The sequence below is a fragment of the Erinaceus europaeus genome, chromosome 5 (genome assembly GCF_950295315.1).
Source record: "Erinaceus europaeus chromosome 5, mEriEur2.1, whole genome shotgun sequence".
Lineage (NCBI taxonomy): Eukaryota > Metazoa > Chordata > Mammalia > Eulipotyphla > Erinaceidae > Erinaceus > Erinaceus europaeus.
In genome coordinates this window covers 95880345-95900845 of record NC_080166.1, presented here as the reverse complement: position 1 = coordinate 95900845, position 20501 = coordinate 95880345, and the positions used below count along the sequence as shown (strand labels likewise).

Sequence of the window (20501 nt, the reverse complement as noted above, 5' to 3'; positions counted from 1 at the left end):
ATAGCTGAAAATTTCTCTAGTCTAGACAACACCAAAGACATAAAGATTCAAGAAGCCCAGAGGGTCCCAAACAGAATTAACCCAGACCTAAATACACCAAGACATGTCATACTTAGAATGGAAAGGAATAAGGATAAAGAAAGGATCCTCAAGGCTGCAAGAGAAAAACAAAGAGTCACCTACAAAGGAAAACCCATAAGATTAGCAGCAGACTTCTCCATACAAACACTACAGGCCAGAAGAGAATGGCAAGATATTTATTGAGTGCTCAATGAGAAAGGCTTTCAGCCAAGAATACTATATCCTGCTAGACTGTCATTCAGAATAGATGGAAGCATCAAAACCTTCTCAGACAAGCAACAGTTGAAGGAAGCAACCATCACCAAGCCTGCACTGAAAGAAGTTCTGAAAGGTCTCCTATAAACAACCAGACCACCACAAATAGGACATATATCAAAACACTCTAAAACTCTTCAAGAATGGCATTAAAATATCTTCAATCTTTGATATCAATAAATGTCAATGACCTGAATGCACCTATTAAAAGACACAGAGTAGGAAGATGGATCAGAAAACACAACCCAACAATATGTTGTCTACAGGAAACTCACCTAACGCAACAAGACAAACACAGACTTAAAGTGAAAGGATGGAAAACTATCATTCAAGCCAATGGCCCACAAAAAAGGGCAGGAACAGCTATTCTCATATCTGACATGATAGACTTTAAAATAGATAAGATTAAAAAAGATAGGAATGGACACTACTTAATGCTCAGAGGATCAGTCAATCAAGAGGACTTAACAATTATTAATATCTATGCACCCAATGAGAAGCCATCTAAATACATCAAACTTCTACTGAAAGAGCTACAGCAATATATTAACAGTAGCACAATCATAGTAGGGGACTTCAACACCCCACTATCTCAACTTGACAGATCATCCAGGAAGAAAATCAATAAAGACATAAGGGAGCTAAATGAAGAAATAGATAAACTAGAACGATTGGACATTTTCAGAGTCATTCATCCCAAGAAACTGGAATACACATTTTACTCAAATCCACATGGGTCATTCTCAAGGATAGACCATATGTTAGGCCACAAAGACAGCATAGCCAATTCAAGAGCACTGAAATCATCCCAAGCATCTTTTTAGACCACAGTGGAATTAAACTAACACTTAACAATCAACAAAAGATTAGTAACAGTCCCAAAATGTGGAAGCTCAACAGTACACTTCTTAACAACTTCTGGGTCAAAGAGGAAATCAAGGAAGAAATCAAAATGTTTGAGAGTTCAATGAAAATGAAGACACAAGCTATCAAAATATTTGGGACACAGCTAAAGCAGTCCTAAGAGGGAAGTTCATAGCTATACAAGCACACATTAGGAAACAAGAAAAGGCACAAATAAACAGCCTGATTACACATCTTAAAGACCTAGAAGAACAACAACAAAGGAATCCTAAAGCAACCAGAAGGACAGAAATCACTAAAGTTAGGGCAGAAATAAATAACATTGAGAATAGGAAAACCATACAAAAGATCAATGAAAGTAAATGTTGGTTCTTCGAAAGAGTAAACAAAATCAACAAGCCTTTAGCCAGACTCACAAAACAAAAAAGGGAGAAGACCCAAATAAATCGGATAGTAAATGAAAGAAGAGAAATCACAATAGACACTGCAGAAATTCAACATATCATGCGAGGCTTCTATGAACAACTATATGCCACCAAGCTAGAGAACCTGGAAGAAATGAATGATTTCCTAGATACCTACCTACTTCCAAAACTAAGTAAAGAGGAAGTAGATAACATGAACAGGCCCATCACAGCTATTGAAATTGAAACAGTTATCAAAAATCTTCCCAAAAATAAAAGTCCTGGACCAGATGGTTTTACAAATGAATTCTACAAAACCTTCAAAGAAGAACTAATACCTCTACTTTTAAAAGTCTTCCAGAAGATTGAAGATACTGGAATACTCCCTGCCAGCTTCTATGAAGCCAACATCACTCTGATACCAAAAGCAGACAGGGACACAACCAAAAAAGAAAACTACACACCAATATCTCTGATGAACATACATGCGAAAATATTGAACAAAATTCTAGCCAACCGGATACAGCAGTATATCAAAAAGATTGTTCACCTAAGGAATCCAGCAAGAAGCTTTTGGAAATCATCAGGCAATACAGTAATGTGTCAGGCTATAAAATTAACATTCAAAAGGAAGACTAAGGCATGTATAAACCTATGGGACTACATCAAATTAAAAAGCTTCTTCACAGCAAAAGAAACTACTAACCAAACCAAGAGACCCCTCACAGAATGGGAGAAGATCTTTACATACCATACATCAGACAAGAGTTTAATAACCAACATATATAAAGAGCTTGCCAGACTCAACAACAAGACAACAAATAACCCCATCCAAAAATGGGGGGAGGACTTGGACAGAATATTCACCACAGAAGAGATCTAAAAGGCCGAGAAACACATGAAAAAATGCTCCAAGGTGATGAATGACATAGTGGGGGTTGTATTGTTAAATGGGAATCTGGGGAATGTTATGCATGTACAAACTATTGTATTTACTGTTGAATGTAAAACATTAATTCCCTAATAAAGAAATTATTTAAAAAAAAAAAAAAGATCAAAAGAGAAAACACTAAGCAGAACCTGGACTGCAGTTGTTGTGTTATACCAAAGTAAAAGACTCTGGGGTGGGTGAGCAGAGAGTATAGGTCCTTGGAAAAAAATGACAGAGGACTTAGTGGGATTGTATTGTTATGTGGAAGACTGAGAAATATTATGCATGTACAAACTATTATATTTACTGTCGAATGTAAAACATTAATCCCCCAATAAAGGGGAAAAAAAAAGATCAAGGACTCAGAAGGATCCTAGGTTTGAGCCCCTGGCTCCCCACATGTAGGGGTTCACCTCACAAGCAGTGAAGCAGGTCTGCAGGTGTCTATCGTTCTCTTCCCCTATCTTCCCCTTCCTCTCTCAATTTCTTTCTGTCCTATCCTCTAACAAAAAAAAAAACTGGTCTCCAGGAGGGAGGAAGCTTCACAACAGACAGAGCAGTGCTGCAAGTGTCTCTTTTTCCTCTCGCCCTCCCCCTTCTCTCTTTCTTTCGGTATATATCCAAAATAAATAAAATATATTTTTTAAAAAAATACAAATTGGTCAAATAATTTCAAAATTGTATTTTCAGTTTTTTATCCCTCTTTTTAAATTTTTTTATATTTATTTATTCTCCCTTATGTTGCCCTTGTTTTTCTTGTTGTGGTTATTATTACTGTTATTGCTGTCATTGTAGGATAGGACAGAGAGAAAATGGAGAGGAGGGGAAGACAGGGAGGGAGATAGAAAGACAGACACCTGCAGACCAGATTCACCCTCTGTGAAGCGACTCTCCTGCAGGTGGGGAGCCCGGGGCTCAAACCAGGAACCTTACTCCGGTCCTTGGACTTCGTGCTAAGCCATGTGCGCTTAACCTGCTGTGCTACCGCCAAACTCCCATTTTTATCCCTCTTATAGGGATGTCTGCGTAAGCAAAGATGAGTTTTTCTGAGACTACAAATAAGAATGGCTCCAAAGATAAAATCTAGTATTTCTCTTTTTTATAACTTTTTTAAATTATTTATTCCCTTTTGTTGCCCTTGTTTTATTGTTGCAGTTATTATTGTTGTTATTGATGTCATCGCTTTTGAATAGGATAGAGAGAAATGGAGAGAGGAGAGGAAGACAGAGAGGGGGAAGAGAAAGACACCTGCAGACCTGCTTCACTGCTTTTGAAGCGACTCCCCTGAAGGTGGGGAGCCAGGGGCTTGAACTGGTCCTTGCGCATCACACCACGTGCACTTAACCCGCTGGTGCTCTCGCCCAACTCCCAAAATCTACTATCTTTAAAATAGAATGCATAATATTTACTTTTCCATATTGAATCCCTCTCCCTAGAGAAACAGTATGATATATAAAAAAATTAAAATAAAAGCTGAGTGTATGAGAATATGGAAATTGTTAAACTACAATGTTTAAACCACAAGAAAACAGTAAATAAATATCATTATGACTTTACAACTATCAATGGCCACCATGATGTAGCAGTATGTGAACTCAACACTCATACATATCCACTGTGGATCAATCATCTGCCTTCCATTCCAACGGTCAGTGTGAGGTCAGAGTTTATTACAGACAATGTTTGAATATCAACTTCTAACTACAATACTATATACTAAGGAAGGAAAAAAATGGTTAAGCAGGACAAATGTTACAAATATGCAAGCTAGTCAAAGGAATGACATCAAAGAGTAGTTTTAATCAAGTTCAGTGAGAGACTACTGTAATAATATATACTTCTAGAATATGAAAGAGAAAAATGTTGCAATAGTCATAGTCATGGGAGCTTTTTGTTTTTTCATTTACTATAGAACAAGCAATGTTCTGAGTGTTTTCTAATGTGAGTTAATAAGCAGAAATGAGACAGTCTCAGGGCCTTTTCCTATTTTACCCATCACACTTCATCATGATGAAAACAGTCAAAGTAATCCTAAGTGAGCACCTCCAATGAGAAGGTAGCCACCTACTCACCACTTACTTGAGTACCAAAGTAATACATATTTTGCTCTGAAAACCTTGCCAGTTTAGGGGATAAATGGCAAACCAGCTGGAATTAACATCACAAGAGAGAACATACCAGAGAGCTTACCCACTTTGTCCAGTATCTCAACATTCTTGACTACAAGGCTGACTGCTCCAGGGCACAATTCAGAGCTCCAAGTAGAAGGTATGTTCTCAACTACCTTTATGGTGACTCATATAAATGTAAAAGAGTACATGATACTTTAGCTCATAGAAGAATAATTAGAACATGGGGGAATTTTACATACTCCTCTGTGAGGTGGACCACTTCTTCGATCATGAGAAAAACTGCGGCCCTCGTCATATTCCTGGTAATCACCATGATTATAATATCTATTGTAGCTTCCTTCACCAGGTCTCTCTAGCAGTGGTGGCTTCTTTGGCACAATATTGACTACTCTATGACAGCCATCCTAAAACAGACAAAAAGAAATATATGAAAATCACTGATTTCTTTATTTGGTTTTGGAAAGGTTTTAAGAAAAGCACAGGAATTCTTATCCTTAATCAAAAAGGGTAAATGTATAAATAAACAAAAATGCAGCAATGAGATAACATGAATATAACAAATAGCAAAGTCATCACATGGATTAAAGGAAATAAAATCTTTCAATGAAGAAAACCAGATGTTTAAAGTAACATGCAATAATGCAAAAAAATATATATAAGTAAAATAAATACAACAGAATCTTATTTTAAAAAATAAACTACAGTAAGGTTATCATAGTAGCTCTAATCTCTAGTTGTCTAGAAATTTTAGAAATAAAACCACAGCACATCACTAGTCTACTATGTTTGAAATATACTATTAGGAAGGAATAGAAAATTTTCAGACATAAGCAAAAACAAATTAGGAGGTCAAAGAGCTAGAGATTAAAAAGGATCATTTTGCAATATCCTCAATAACACTGCAAAGATAGCCTTTGACTACACAAGTCTGAAAGCAAAAATGAAATCTAATATAAATTTGGGATGAATTTTCATAGAATATGCTGTTAATACTTTTAAATCTTTAAGTTAAATAGATTCCTTCTTGGAAATTGGGAAACTGGGCAACAACAGAAAAACATCTTAGATTATACCAGCTGCTACAAAAAAATAAATGAACAAGAATGATCATCAAAGTAAGAAACAGCTACTGAAAAGACATGTATTTAGAAATGTGCTGGTATTAAGTATTCATGGCATATTTTTCGATCAGTACCCGATGAGATATAAGTAAAAGAAATTATAAGGCTATATAAGACGTGATCAATAAGAACTAACTAATTTGGCACAATAAAAGCAGAACATAAAGTCAAATATCTATGGCAAGTTACTTTACTATATAAAATCAAATTGATACTAATACCTTCTGGCTGGAGTTGTATGTAATAAGGAATAAATGAAAAACAGATTGCAAAGCATTTGGCATAGTGCGAGCACACGTTAGGTGCTCAAAAAACGGATGCTACTCTGATACATTTTGATTTTGATCACTTTTGCAAATACATGAACTACTAGATTTCTCAAGGAGTCAATTTCCTTCTTAGTCCTTCTTGACATTAACAAGCTAGCTTTTCAATAATTAAAATCCTATGTCCTATCCAGATTTCCCAATCAGCAGAAAATGTATCAGTGTTAGGAAAAATTCATATCAATAGTTCATATCTAAGAGTTTAGATCTACATAATTTTACCATGTGGATATTATGTAGTTTCCTTCCATAGTGTGTTAAATACTAAGTCATTATATGTAGTATACACTTTCATAAAGCCCACAAATTATTAAAACTCAAATTATTCTGAAGTTTAAACAACAAAAGAAAACTAATGACAGTCTCTTATCTAGCAGTGAAATTGAAATAGGCATGTCTAGAATAATTATTTCACAAGCATTTCTGTCATGGGAAATAAATCTTAAAGCAACAACAAACTGGCATTTCAACTACATAATACCACCTCTACTCTGAGATCTCTGATCTTAATGGAAATTCTGGGATGCATTGGATCGACCTTCTTGTGGTGCATCCCGTGAGTACCCATTTATTGGGGAAACTGATGATCCTTCGTAGCCGACTGAATCCACATGGATCCCGGTCACTTTCAAAGCCAGCAACAAGCAGACATCAGGCTCAACCTGACGCTGTTGACTGGCTACGGAAGAAGGGCAAACGCTAGAAGAAGAAGAATGGAAATTCTCTGGCTATATGAAAAAGAAAGGTTAAGATGGCTATTTAAGAGTCTGGAAAAAACAACTATATTTTTAAAGGGAGTTTACATCTTACTAGGAGATACCATTTAAGAATTCCTTCAGGAGTTGGGCAGTAGTGCTGTGGGTTAAGCACACGTGGCGCAAAGCGCAAGGACCAGCTTAAGGATCCTGGTTTGAGCCCCTGGCTCCCCACCTGCAGGGGAGTCACTTCACAGGTGGTGAAGCAGGTCTGCAGGTGTCTATCTTTCTCTCCCCATCTTCCTCTCCTCTCTCCATTTCTCTTTGTCCTTTCCAACAATGATGACATCAAGAACAACAACAACTACAACAATAAAACAATGAGTCAACAAAAGGGAATACATAATTATTAAAAAAAAAAAAAAGAATTCCTTCAGGAAGTCAAGCGGTAGTGCAGTGGCTTAAGTGCACATGGTGCAAAGGGCAAAGACCACCGTAAGGACCCAGGTTCAAGTCCCCAGCTCTCCACCTGCAGGGGGGTCGCTTCACAAGTGGTGAAGCAGGTCTGCAGGTGTCTGTCTATCTTTCTCTCCCCCTCTGTCTTCCCCTCCTCTCTCCATTTCTCTCTGTCTTATCCAACAATGACATCAATAACAATAATAACTACAACAACAACAACAAAAAACGGGCAACAAAAGGGAATAAATAAATATATATTTTAAAAAAAGAATTCCTCCTATTCAATACAAAAGAAAATCTTGAGGCAGGGAAATAGCTCAACTGGTAGAACTCAACAAAACCTCTCCTGTGATACAAAAACCTAGGACCACATGGGGGCACAACAGCAACATGGGAAGCCTTGGAGGTGGTGGGGCAATGTTGGATTGTTTCTCTCTCCCTCTCTCTCTGTGTAAAAAATAACATAACACCACCAACCTGGGAACATTGGGATTGTGCATGCATATGGTCCAGGTGCAGTCATTTAAAAAAAAAAAAAAATCTTCCAATGTAAAAAGCATAGGATTCAAATTTTCTCTTTCAAGAACATTACTATAAAGAACATTTATATTATATATTATAAAGAACATTTAAACAATATATCTTAATATAATCTACAATGTCAGGTGAGAATGAAAACACCACCACTGAAAATCTTGTGCAAGTCTTACAATGAGCCTTGCAACTGTATAATAAACACATAGCCATCCTTTTTAAATGCTAACAGAAGTACACAATATGCAGGTACTAATTTTGAAACCTCCAATTGAGAATATCGTGGTCATAGTGATACTGCTACATGCTAAGAAAATATAAAAAGAATAGAAAATGTAAAAAGAATGACTTATGAATAATATATTTTAAAGTTTTTAAGTGACAGCACGGCTATATTCAATTAGTCTTACACTGGATGGAGTAAATTTCTATTATCTAACTATAGACAGTGGGGCCTGGGAGGAAGCTTGACAATAAAGCAAACGTGTTCCATGCATAGGGCCCTGAGTTTGAGCCCTAAAACCATGGGAGAAGACCAAAGTCTAAAAAATCCATGGATGATATAGTAGTCTTTAGTTACTTCTTCCTTCCTTAACAATACGAGACAAAAACTGAGCTCGGGAGGTACAGTTAATGCTCAATGCCCTGGGTTCTTGCACCAGTAACTGTTATTTATTAATTAATGTGGATCTTTCACATCTTAAGTGTTGAACATAAAAACATGGTCTACCTTGGTAAAATTAATTTTCACCAAAGGACCCGGGAGATAGTATAGCAGCTATGCAAAAAGATTTTGATGACTGAGGCACCAAAGGTGCCAGATTCAATCCCCAGCACCACCATAAACCAGAGCTGAGTGGTGCTCTAGTAAAAAATTAATGAAAGGTCAGAGTACATCAATTAGTATATATTGTATGTTTATGCCATGTATCAATTTTCTCTGGACACTACTGTAACTTTAAAAATATGTGCAGAATCTTGGATTTTCTCCTCCAAAGGATTAATACAGTCTGATCATGCAGAACAAACGAAAAGCTCATAAAGTTCATTAAAGATTCTTTAATGTATATAGAGAATGGAGAGAGAGAGGGAGAGAAGAAGAGAGGGAGAGGGAGAGGGACAGAAAAAGGTGCTGGGGAATAAACAGGCAGCCTCTGAGGTCTTAGACATCAACTTGATGCTCTAACACCATACGCTGTCTCACCATCTCCTTAAAAAAAAAGTTTAGAGCATTTTATTTAGTCATTTATCTATATTGGCAGGATGTAGAAAGCAAAAAACTTAATATACAAAAACATCAATACTTTCTTGAAAGTTAATCTTTTATGAAATGTACAATGTTTGCCAGGGTAGCAACCACAGTGGTTATGCAAAAAGACATTCATGCCTAAGGGTCCAAAATTCTAAAATTCAATCCTTTGCACCACAAACCAGAGCTGAGTAGTGCTCTATCTTCTCTCTCTCTCTCTCTCTCTCTCTCTCTCTGTGGGTGTGGGTGTGTGTATTTTGCCATGTATCTAATTAAAATGAAAAACAACTTTCTAAATATTTATTTTCCCCTTTTGTTGCCCTTGTTTTTATTGTTGTAATTATTGTTGTTGTTACTGATGTTGTCGTTGTTAGGACAGAGAGAAATGGAGAGAGGAGGGGAAGAGAAAGATAGAGACTTGCAATACTGCTTCACCACTTATGAAGCGACTCCCCTCCAGGTGGGGAGCCAGGGGCTTGAACCGCGATCCTTACACCAATCCTTGCACTTCGTGCCATATGCACTTAACTTGTGCTACTGCCAGACTCCCAGAACAAAATATTTTTAAAGAGAAAAGGAGAAAGGGAAACGGAAAAGAACTATGTCATTCTATTTGTCATCAGATTAGAGGTAAAACAACCCAATGAATAGGTACTCAGCTTCTGAAAAGGGAATTATTCAGCTTATTTATGCTCACAAAAATATTATCAGATTAAGACACAAACTAAATGTTAAGTTAAATACACTTGAAATCTGAAATGGTATAAATGTATTTTGCTGTAAAGCAGTAATTTTTTAGTTTGATATAAATTTCAATTTCATGTAACTACCTGTCACATGATACATTTTCATTTAAGTCAAAACATCAAGTATAATGGTTAGATGGTTAGATTCAGTGATATACATTTATGTCAAATTCCCAAAATGTATAGATATACTCATTAACTGAGTACATTAAAATTTTAAAAACAAACAGTAGCCCTTATATTTTCAAGCGCTATTCAAACATATTTTACACCCCTTCTAATAGAGTAACATTTTAGGATATAAATACCTGCCACTTCCTTTTAGTATCACATATTGAAATACTGGCATCTGAAATGTTTCATCTTGAATTTACTTCAAAATAATCCAGGAAAGAAGGCAGTGGTGAAGACATAGATGACTGATAGTGGTTTTCACTATATTCTTTTGCCTACTTTTATATATTTACCCTTTTATATATTTTTACCCTTCTAGTAAAGTTAAAAACAAAACACATTACCTTACCAGCAAAGTAACTATAGACAATGGTACAAGTTAATAATTAATGACACTATTTTCCTATCACAATCACCTTCCAGTACAAATGCTTGTTTATTCTTCTAGGTAAACTATATGTAAGACAATTTTATCAAGTTGAAAAAATGTGTTAAATTGAAATTGTGGCTAAAAGACAGCCTGTAAGTTAACATGGAAATATAGTAAGCAAGTGAATCTGGCCATTCTAAAATATGTTAGGATTCTTCAGTTTTTCCATCTTAAATGCTAGATTAATTTGAACCAATGTTTAATTAATGTCAACTTTGTAGATGATATAAAGATGACTGTGTATCAGTAAAAGTAACAACTGACACAGAAACATGCAGGTGAGCCCTTAATGGAGTATAATGAAGCTGTAATATACCATATACCATTACAAGTCTAAGTGGTGGTTAGGATGGGCCCATACAAAAGCATAGTAAGCCTGATGCATGACTTATTTCCTCACATTATCTCTAGGATCTTGGATTTTAAAGAGGACACTCAATAAATACTGACCTCCTATTATGTGTTTGGTATCAGATATAGTGCTAGGTATACAAATAATAAGACAGAAAGCCCCCTGAAATGTGGCTCAAAATTCTCAAATTCTCAGTTTCATAAAGAGATCTGAAGACAGCACACCTAAAGCTGCCTACTGCCCCTTTGCTATTCCAATTCTAGAATTTCATATATCCATTTGTAAACATGTGTAACAATTCAGAAAAATTGATGGTAGCCAATAATAGGAGTAGGTGCTCAAATACTACTTTACTAGCAGACATCCTGACCTTTATCAAGCCTAAAACCTTCTGTCCAAACTGAATTCAATGAAAACGTACATTTTAAATTTAAAATACACCATTCTACATAAGTAACATGTTGTCTTTTATTGCCAAACTATTATAAGACAAACTTATTGTATCTACATTTCAGTACCAGACTTGTAAATTCTTGACAACTGAAGATTTTGTTGAGAAGCCTGTCTTTGGGCATAGTGAATTCACTTGGACACCAAGTTTTGGACTGTTGTACAAGTAAGAACTTACACTGGGGTGACTTCGAGGAGGTGCACGATCTCTTGGAAGTCTCTCATAGTCATAGCGTCCCTCAGGCCACATTTCATCTCTTCTACAGGTCACTAAAAAGTAAAAAAGTAATTGAGATTGAGGATTATGGTTTTATAAAAAGGAAATGTAGGAGTAAATGCTTACTTTATCACTCACATCATTTCCAAAGTTCCTTAAGGGAAAATAAAGTTACCAAAAGTAAAAATAATAATAATAATAATAATAATTCTTTAATCACATATATAATGCAGCCCCACCTCCCTTCTATTCCTAAGGTTATTGTCCCCATCAATATGGGAGGAAGAACCATAATGCCACAAATATTCTTTATTCTAATAGAGAAAGTGGGGAAATACTCATTTTAATGAATAGTGTAATAGGCTGAACAGCAAAGTTATTCATATTTCCTAGTGGAAACTTCCTAGTGGAGGTGTGGCTATGGAGTAACAGTTGTCTCACTTCACTCTCAACGAGAAAAAGTAATGAAAATCACCAGATCCAAAAAGATCTGTGTATACATATGTTCTTGACAGCACAATTTGTAATAGACAAAACCTGGAAGCAACCCAGGTGTCCAACAATAGATGAGTGGCTGAGCAAGCTGTGGTATATATGTATACAACGGAACACTACTCAGCTGTAAAAAATGGTGACTTCACCGTTTTCAGCCGATCTTGGATGGACCTTGAAAAATTCATGTTAAGTGAAATAAGTCAGAAACAGAAGGATGAATATGGAATGATCTCACTCTCAGGCAGAAGTTGAAAAACAAGATCAGAAAAGAAAACACAATTAGAACCTGAACTGGAATTGGCGTATTCCACCAAAGTAAAAGACTCTGGGGTGGGTGGGAGGGGAGAATACAGACCCAAGAATACTTAACTGCTATTTTGCACCTCTCCCCACCCCATCCCCACATTCCAGTCTCACCTTATTCAGGGTGGAAATTATAAGACATAGAAGCTTGCACACAAGTGACACCAGATTATAAAATCTGATCTTCTTGTACAACAGTCAATAGAGGATGTTTAATATGCCATCACAGAATAGTTAATTCTATAATGAAGTCTCTCTTAGTCACTCCATTCAGCTACTCAAACATTTAACTTCAAAAAAGGGCAGAATGGTACAACTGGTTAAGCACAAATATTACCACGTGCAAGAACTCAGGTTCAAGCCCCTGGTCCCACCTGCAGGGGAGAAGCTTCATGAGTGGTGAGTTGCTGCTCACCACATCTGACCTTATACCATAGAAAAATGACAGGCCTTTTTGCACTAGCAGTTCCCTAAGTAGAATCCATTTCTCCAGGTATCTGCAAAGTTTGTTTATTGTTGTTGTTCTGGTATGTGACTTTTGTTGTTATTTGTTTGCTTGTTTTACCAGAGCAGTGTTCAGCTCTGGCTTATGGTGGTGTAAAGGGTTGAATCTGGGACTTTGGAGCCACAGACTCATGACAGTCTCTGTATAAAACAGGTTAAATAATCTCAGAGGTTGTCTATATTCGGAAGGCTTCTTTCTTCTTTTTCTGCCTCCAAGGTTATCACTGGGGCTTGGTGCCTGTACCATGAATCCACTGCTCCTGGCAGCTATCTTTTTTTTTTTTTTTTTAATAATTTCTTTATTGGGGAATTAATGCTTTACATTCAACAGTAAATACAATAGTTTGTACATGCATAACATTCCCCAAGCTATCTTTTTTCTATTGTTGTTGTTGCTGCTGCTGCTGTTGTTGGATAGGGCAGAGAGAAATTTAGAGAGAAGGAGACAAAAGGAGGGAGAAAAACAGACACCTACAGACCTGCTTCACCACTTGTGAAGCAACCCTCCTGCAGGTAGGGGGCCTGGGGCTTGAACTGGGATCCTTGTGCCAGTCCCTACACTTTACACTACATACGCTTAACCCAGTGCACTACCACCTGACTCCCTGAAAAAAAAGTCTCTTCATTTTTTAAAAAAAAATTTTTATTTATTCTTTTTTGTTGTCCTTGTTTTTTTATTGTTGTACTTATTATTGTTGTTGTTGTTGGATAAGACAGAGAAATGGAGAGAGAAGGGGAAGACGGGGAGAGAAAGACAGACACCTGCAGACCTGCTTCACAGCCTGTGAAGCGACTCCCCCGCAGGTGGGGAGCCAGGGGCTCGAACTGGAATCCTTATGCTGGTCCTTGCGCTTGCGCCTGGTGGACTTAACCTGCTGCGCTACCACCCGACTCACAAAAATCTCTTCATTTTTAAACCACTGCTAAATGACTAGTTTTTTTTTTTTAAGACCTATTTTAAAAGTTTCAGTTTAGAGAGGTTGCTTAAATGTGGATGAAGATCTTGGGAAATGTAGAAATGTACACTGTGACAAGAAAAATCCTATAGCTCAGTATTACCACAAGAAGGCGAGACTGGAATGTGGGGATGGGGTGGGGGGAGGTGCAAAATAGCAGTTAAGTATTCCAGAATCCAAGAAAGCACAAGGCATTAGGGAAGACAGAATGGTTGTGACAAAGATATAACTGAACAGAACAGAATATTCTCAGTTCAAGAGTGGGAAATAGGGAATCGGGCTGTAGTGCAGCGGGTTAAGCGCAGGTGGCGCAAAGCACAAGGACCGGCATAAGGATCCCGGTTCGAACCCCGGCTCCCCACCTACAGGGGAGTCGCTTCACAGGCGGTGAAGCAGGTCTGCAGGTGTCTATCTTTCTCTCCTCCTCTCTGTCTTCCCCTCCTCTCTCCATTTCTCTCTGTCCTATCCAACAACGACAACAACAATAATAACTACAACAATAAAACAACAAGGGCAACAAAAGGGAATAAATAAATAAAATAAATATTAAAAAAATTTTTTAAAAAATTTTAAAGAGTGGGAAATAAGTCTATGTATGTACTCAATAAGCTTTCATTTCACCCCCTTAAGTATATATTGCCTCTCCCACTCTTAAGTAAGACATGAAGCTCTGAAAAGCCCAAACCCCAATGTCACATTCAGTCATTTTATTTTATTTTTTTTTTTATAAATTAAGTTTATTTATTTATTTATTTTCCTTTTTGTTGCCCTTGTTGTTTAACATTGTTGTGGTTATTAATGTCGTTGTTGTTGGATAGGACAGAGAGAAATGGAGAGAGGAGGGGAAAACAGAGAGGAGGAGAGAAAGACAGACACCTGCTTCACCGCTTGTGAAGCGACTCCCCTGCAGGTGGGGAGCCGGGGGCTCGAACTGGGATCTTTACGCAGGTCCTGGCGATTTGCGCCACGTGCGCTTAACCCGCTGCACCATCGCCCGACTCCCAACATTCAGTGATTTTAAAGGCCAAGCCCTTCCCATCATACCACATTAAGGAAATGAACACGGACAGAGAAGGCATTAAATGGCACAGTAAAGCAAATAAATTTTTAGAAAGAGAAAACTAGCTCAATGAAGGCATTTAAGATGGGGGGAAATGCCATTCCATTCTACTCAGCTTTAAAAAAAAAAATATGTAGGGGGTCGGGCGGTGGCGCAGTGGGTTAAGCGCACGTGGCACAAAGCGCAGGGACCGGCATAAGGATCCCGGTTCGAGCCCCCGGCTCCCCACCTGCAGGGGAGTCGCTTCACAGGCGGTGAAGCAGGTCTGCAGGTGTCTATCTTTCTCTCCTCCTCTCTGTCTTCCCCTCCTCTCTCCATTTCTCTCTGTCCTATCCAACAACGAATTGCGTCAACAAGGGCAATAATAATAACCACAACGAAGCTACAACAAGGGCAACAAAAGGGGGAAAAAAAATGGCCTCCAGGAGCGGTGGATTCATGGTGCAGGCACCGAGCCCAGCAATAACCCTGGAGGAGGAAAAATATATATATATGTAAAAGATGAGATTTTTTTTTAATTTTTTTTTATTTATTTATTTTCCCCTTTGTTGACCTTGTTTTTTTATTGTGTGGTAGTTATTGTTGTTGTTATTGATGTTGTTGTGGTTAGATAGGACAGAGAGAAATGGAGAGAGGAGGGGAAGACAGAGAAGAGGAGAGAAAGAGAGACACCTGCAGACCTGCTTCACCGCCTGTGAAATGACTCCCCTGTAGGTGGGGAGCCGGGGGCTCAAACCAGGATCCTTAAGCCAGTCCTTGTGCTTCGTGCCACATGCGCTTAACCCGCTGCGCTACACCCAACTCCCAAAAGATGAGATCTTACCTCATCTTACAACTTGGATTGAATCAGAGGTTTCATACTGAGCAAGCCAGTTCAGAAAGCAGTACAAACGCAGATGATTTCACTCATATAGGGAAACATGAGGACAGAAAGGGAACAGGCAAGATTAAAAAAGAAATCCTGAGATCCTGATGCAGAACTGAAATTACTAAAGGAAGGGAGGGAGGTGTAAAGGTGGAGGGCACCCAGTGGGTTATGAAGAAGAGGCCTGGATATCTCATGTTGGGTGTGATAACATGTAATTTTTGAGAGGTGAAATTGTAGCCCTAAAACAGTCATGGAAACCAGTATTACCTTAGTTAAAGAATACCAGCATGCCACAAACCTGACAGTACTCAAAATGAGTTATAGGACAGAGGGGGTGGGGTGGAGTAACTTTGCATAATGAACCAGCACTGGTAAAGTTTCATAGTATTTAGACATTTCAGTGCTTAACAATACTACATTTATATGTTGAGTATGTGTATCAAATAATTAGTGGGTTCTAGGCTTTTTGCATAATTGCTCTGCAAAAAGACTTTCACATCTGAAGGTCTTATGTCCCTAATTCAATCCCCAGTGCCACCATAAACCAGAGCTGAGCACTGCCCTGGTCTCATTCTATCTATCCCTCTGTACCTCTCTCATTGAAATAAGACATTTTAAAGAAATAAATAGGAGATTCATGACTGTCTATGTGAATAATAAGAGTTACTAAAGCCATACCAAAAAAAAAACAGTTTGCCAATGTCTAACATTTACAGATCTAAATTTTTTTAAAGACTTACTTATGAGAGTGAGGAGGAGGAGGAAGAGAGAGAATTAATGGTTTGAGGGTCTAGTGCTTAATCCACTGCACTACCTCTAGGGCCATACTTCATATGTGGACTGAGGTTAAAGCCTTTAACTGGTCAGCCTCCTTCTAATCTTTGGCCCTCCATTTCACCCTTTTCAAGGTTATTCTGGCAGCCCAGGAGGTGGTGGTGAATAAAGTGTTAAGATTCTCAAGCATGAGGTCCTAAGTTTGATTCCCAACATCACATGTGCCAGGATGATGCTCTGGTGTATGTTCTCTTTCTCCCCACCCTTCTCTCTCATATGTATTCATGTATGTATGTATAAAAGGATATGCCTAGGAAGTAGTACAACTATAAAAGTCTGGACTTGCAAGTACAAGAGCTCAAGTTCCATCACATAGGCCTGAGTGTTGCTCTGGCCTCTCTACCTCATGAAATATAAATCTTTAAAAATAAATAGGGGTGGGGGGAGATAGCATAGTGGTTCTGCAAAAGACTTTCATGCCTGAGGCATCAAAGTCCCAGGTTCAAGTCACCACACCACTATAAACCAGAGCTGAGCCTTCTTCTGGCATAAAAATAAAAATAATAATAATTGGCACTCAGGGGAGCAAGAGAGCTCAGGCAATAGAGCGTAAGGCTGTGGCCCGAGTGTGGCACCGTGTAGCACTATGGGCTTGCAAACATGAGGCCCTCTGTTTGATCCCCTGCACTGCACACACCAGAATGCCACTCTGGCCTCTTTCTATGTACCTCATGAAATATATAAATTTTTTTAAAGAGGCTCTAGTTCAGGCTCCAGGTCTGCCAACAGCTGGAATAAAAGTTGGCCAAAAGCAGTAGTATTATAAATGCAGTATAAAAATAAGATACTTAAGGGTGCCCACGGGCGGTGGTGCAGTGGGTTAAGCGTACATGGCGTGAAGCACAGGGACCGGCCTAAGGATCCAGGTTGGAGGCCCAGGCTCCCCACCTGCAGGGGGGGGTCCCTTCACAGGCGGTTAAGTAGGTCTACAGGTGTCTTATCTTTCTCTCCCCGTCTTCCTCTCCTCTGTCCTATCCAACAACAATAACAACAATACTACTAACAACAATAATGATAAGCCTGGAGGCAAATAACAAATAATAAGATAATTACTACATCTTCAGAATACTACTACCATATCCAAAGCTTCTGATACCAAAAAAAGGGGGGGGGCAGGCGGTAGCACAGCAGGTTAAGCGCAGGTGGCGCAAAGCCCAAGGACCGGCATAAGGATTCGGGTTCGAGGCCCCAGCTCCCCACCTGCAGGGGCGTCGCTTCACAAGTGGTGAAGCAGGTCTGCAGATATCTAGCTTTATCTCCCCTGTCTTCCTCTCTTCTCTCAATTTCTATCTTATATAACAATAACAACAGCAATAACAATAACAACGATAAACAACAGGGGCAACACGGGGGGGGGGGAATGGGGGGGTGGCACACCTGGTTTAAGTATGTTTCCATGTGCCTGTACCTGGGAATCGAGCCCCCACTCCCCACCTGCAGGGGGCAAGCTTCACAAGCCCTGAAGCAAGTAGCACAAGCACGTGTGTGTGTGTCTTGTACGCTATCCCCCCCCCTCGAATTTTCTGCCCTATCAAAAAGAAAAACTAAAAAAATCCAAATTTGTTAACTGTAACAAATGGGAAGTTCCCTACCGTCACCACTTGCCCCCTTCTACCACCTCACCAAACCAAAAGGCTCCTGAATCCCTACCTTCTTACTGTGCCACAAGGTAGTGAGCTATTTATTTACTGGTCTCTCTCAACTTCCAATCACTCATCCAGGCCCAGCTCAAAATCTAGTTTTCTCTCCAGAGCTCACTTCTGAACACTACAATAGTTACAACATGCTCCAAACTGGTGACTGGCAAGCTAGTTATAACTTCTGCTTATGCCCATTCTTTTCTTAACAATACACATTGACTGATAAACTTGTGAAAACTGAGATGACCACTTTAGAAGACTGCATTTCCAACTTACAAAATAGGAGGGAGAGGAAGAATGCTTAAATACTACAAAGGTAGCATACTGGTTATGTAAAAACATTTTCAGTTTCCTTCCAGAGACTCTGAGGTGTCAAATTCAGTCCCTGGCACCACCATAAACCAGAACTGAATGGTGTTCAGTTAAAAATGAAAAGGAAATAAATGAGTAAGTAAAACTTAAAATGAATGCTGTAGCAACACTGAGATAATAAATTCGCACAAAGCTGCAATCAGCTGTTGCTTGCTAACAAATATCTGACTCCTATGGCAAAGTCCCTACATTTTAACTTTAAAATCAGAAGCCTGGCATATCAACTGACTTCTCAGACTGTACCTCCAGCAACTGCAATCATTCAGGAGATTCCTGATTGCCATTAAGGCATGGCAGTTACAAAAATAAGCAGGACAAATAGTAGCCAGCTTCTCCTCGTCGTCCTCCACTCCCACCACCACCTTCACCGCCTAGCTTAGCAGGAAAGGCAATGAGACAAGTGGTCACACTCCATATGGTAAGCTCTAGGAGGTCAGTCAGACCATGGCAAGGATACTTAGCTCTGTCTATAGCAGAGCTGGGGAGCCTGTTTTCTATCAAGAGCCATGTGGATAACCTATAACATCACTTGCAGGTCATACAAAATTATCAACTTAAAAAATAGCACTTAATGTTGCTATGGGAAAAAAAAAAAAAAAAAAGCTGCAGTTGCCTTGGCAGGGTCAGACCAAATGAATTCCCAGACCTTCTACAGGGCACGGATGCATGTTCCTCACCCCTGGCCCATGAAGTTAAATACACTGGCCCCCCACCCCAAACTTGGTAATGCACATCTGAATCCTACATAATGTTGTGGTGAGGCGTCAATTAAGAATTAAATCTGGAGGTTCCGGTGGTAGCGCAGCGGGTTAAGCACACGAGGCACAAAGAGCAAGTATGGACGTAAGGATCCGGGTTCGAGCTCGAGCCCCTGGCTCCCCACCTGCCGGGGAGTCGCTTCACGAGCAGTGAAGCAGGTCTGCAGGTGTCTATCTTTCTCTCTCCCTCTCTGTCTTCCCCTCTTCTCTCCGTTTCTCTCTGTCCTATCCAACAACGAATGACATCAACAGCAACAATACTAACCACAACAAGGCTACAACAAGGGCAACAAAAGGGGGGAAAAAAGAATTAAACATGTGCCAAAATAGCTCAGTGGGGAGGGCACTAAAATGAAGAATAAAAATCTTAAAACATCCCTCAGAGAAAAGTGTCCGCTTAACTAAAAGGTTAGCAGATTTAGGGATTGTGCTAATCAGAAAGAGGCAAGAGAGGAGTCAGGGATACCAAACCATCAAGGGCACACAGAGAGAAGAATGTTTGCAAAGGCTCTGAAGCAACACAATGTATTCTGAGGAGGAAGAGGAGAAGACCAGCTCCGTATGGCTGAAGCCATCGCCCAGCTGTGAATGCAGGTGCCAAAGAAAAGAAGAGTCAATCAAGTGTTAAGGAGAGAAAAAGAACAGGTGGTTAGCTCAGGTCAGGACTTAAAAAGGAATTCCCCTGAGGAGAGTGATCCGTTTTAAGAGGGGAGGGCTAGACCCTGCCGAGAGCCACAGCTGTGGTGTTCAGGGTGTCAGGAAAGGAGAAGAAGCGATATGATCTCCTCAACCGAGAGAGAGGAAGCACAGAGCAGCAAGGGAGAGGGCGGGGTGCACGGTGGTAGAAGACCAAACAGGCTTACATCTTGGGCGGTAACCAAGGATAACGGGGATGTGAAGCATGGCAGTTTTGCCCAGAGAAATGAGTCCCAGCGGTGCCCAGGCGGCCGCGGGGGGCATTCGGGGCCTCTCTCAAAAGTCCATGGCGCCCCGGGCGGGCGGGGTTGCACTTGCGTGTCTCTAGCAGACCTCGGCTTCAGGCGGGATGGGCTGTGCAGGCTCCGCGAGAGGCTCTGGGTTCCAGGCTGCTGGCACGCAGGCTCCCAGGGAGAGGTTAGAGGCCTGGTCTGTGTGGTGGGCTGGTGGGTAGAAGTGAAGTATAAACTACCTTGCATTCTTTGCTGAGAATTCTGTAGGGACGGGGGGGGGGGGGCTGTTTACAGCCTCTTCAAGGGGGAAAATAATATTAACAATAATAATAAGCAGAGTGTGTCCATCACAGATTTATAAG

The 20501-nt window shown here is 39.5% G+C and overlaps 1 protein-coding gene across 8 annotated transcripts in view; it reads right to left on the bottom strand.

Moving 5' to 3' along the window:
* PPHLN1 (periphilin 1) overlaps positions 1-20501 on the bottom strand; it is a 64643-nt gene that overhangs the window by 43447 nt on the left and 695 nt on the right. For 2 of the 8 annotated variants that reach the window (XM_060191567.1, XM_060191568.1), the window contains exons 2-4: positions 20074-20349; positions 11382-11473; positions 4907-5071 (exon numbers count right to left, since the gene is read on the bottom strand). In XM_060191567.1, coding sequence (XP_060047550.1) covers positions 4907-5071; positions 11382-11473; positions 20074-20170 — 354 coding nt within the window. In that variant the 5' untranslated portion in view covers positions 20171-20349. The remainder of the gene's footprint in view (positions 1-4906; positions 5072-11381; positions 11474-20073; positions 20350-20501) is intronic. The other 6 variants (XM_060191571.1, XM_060191572.1, XM_060191570.1 and 3 more) reach the window with 5 other exon arrangements.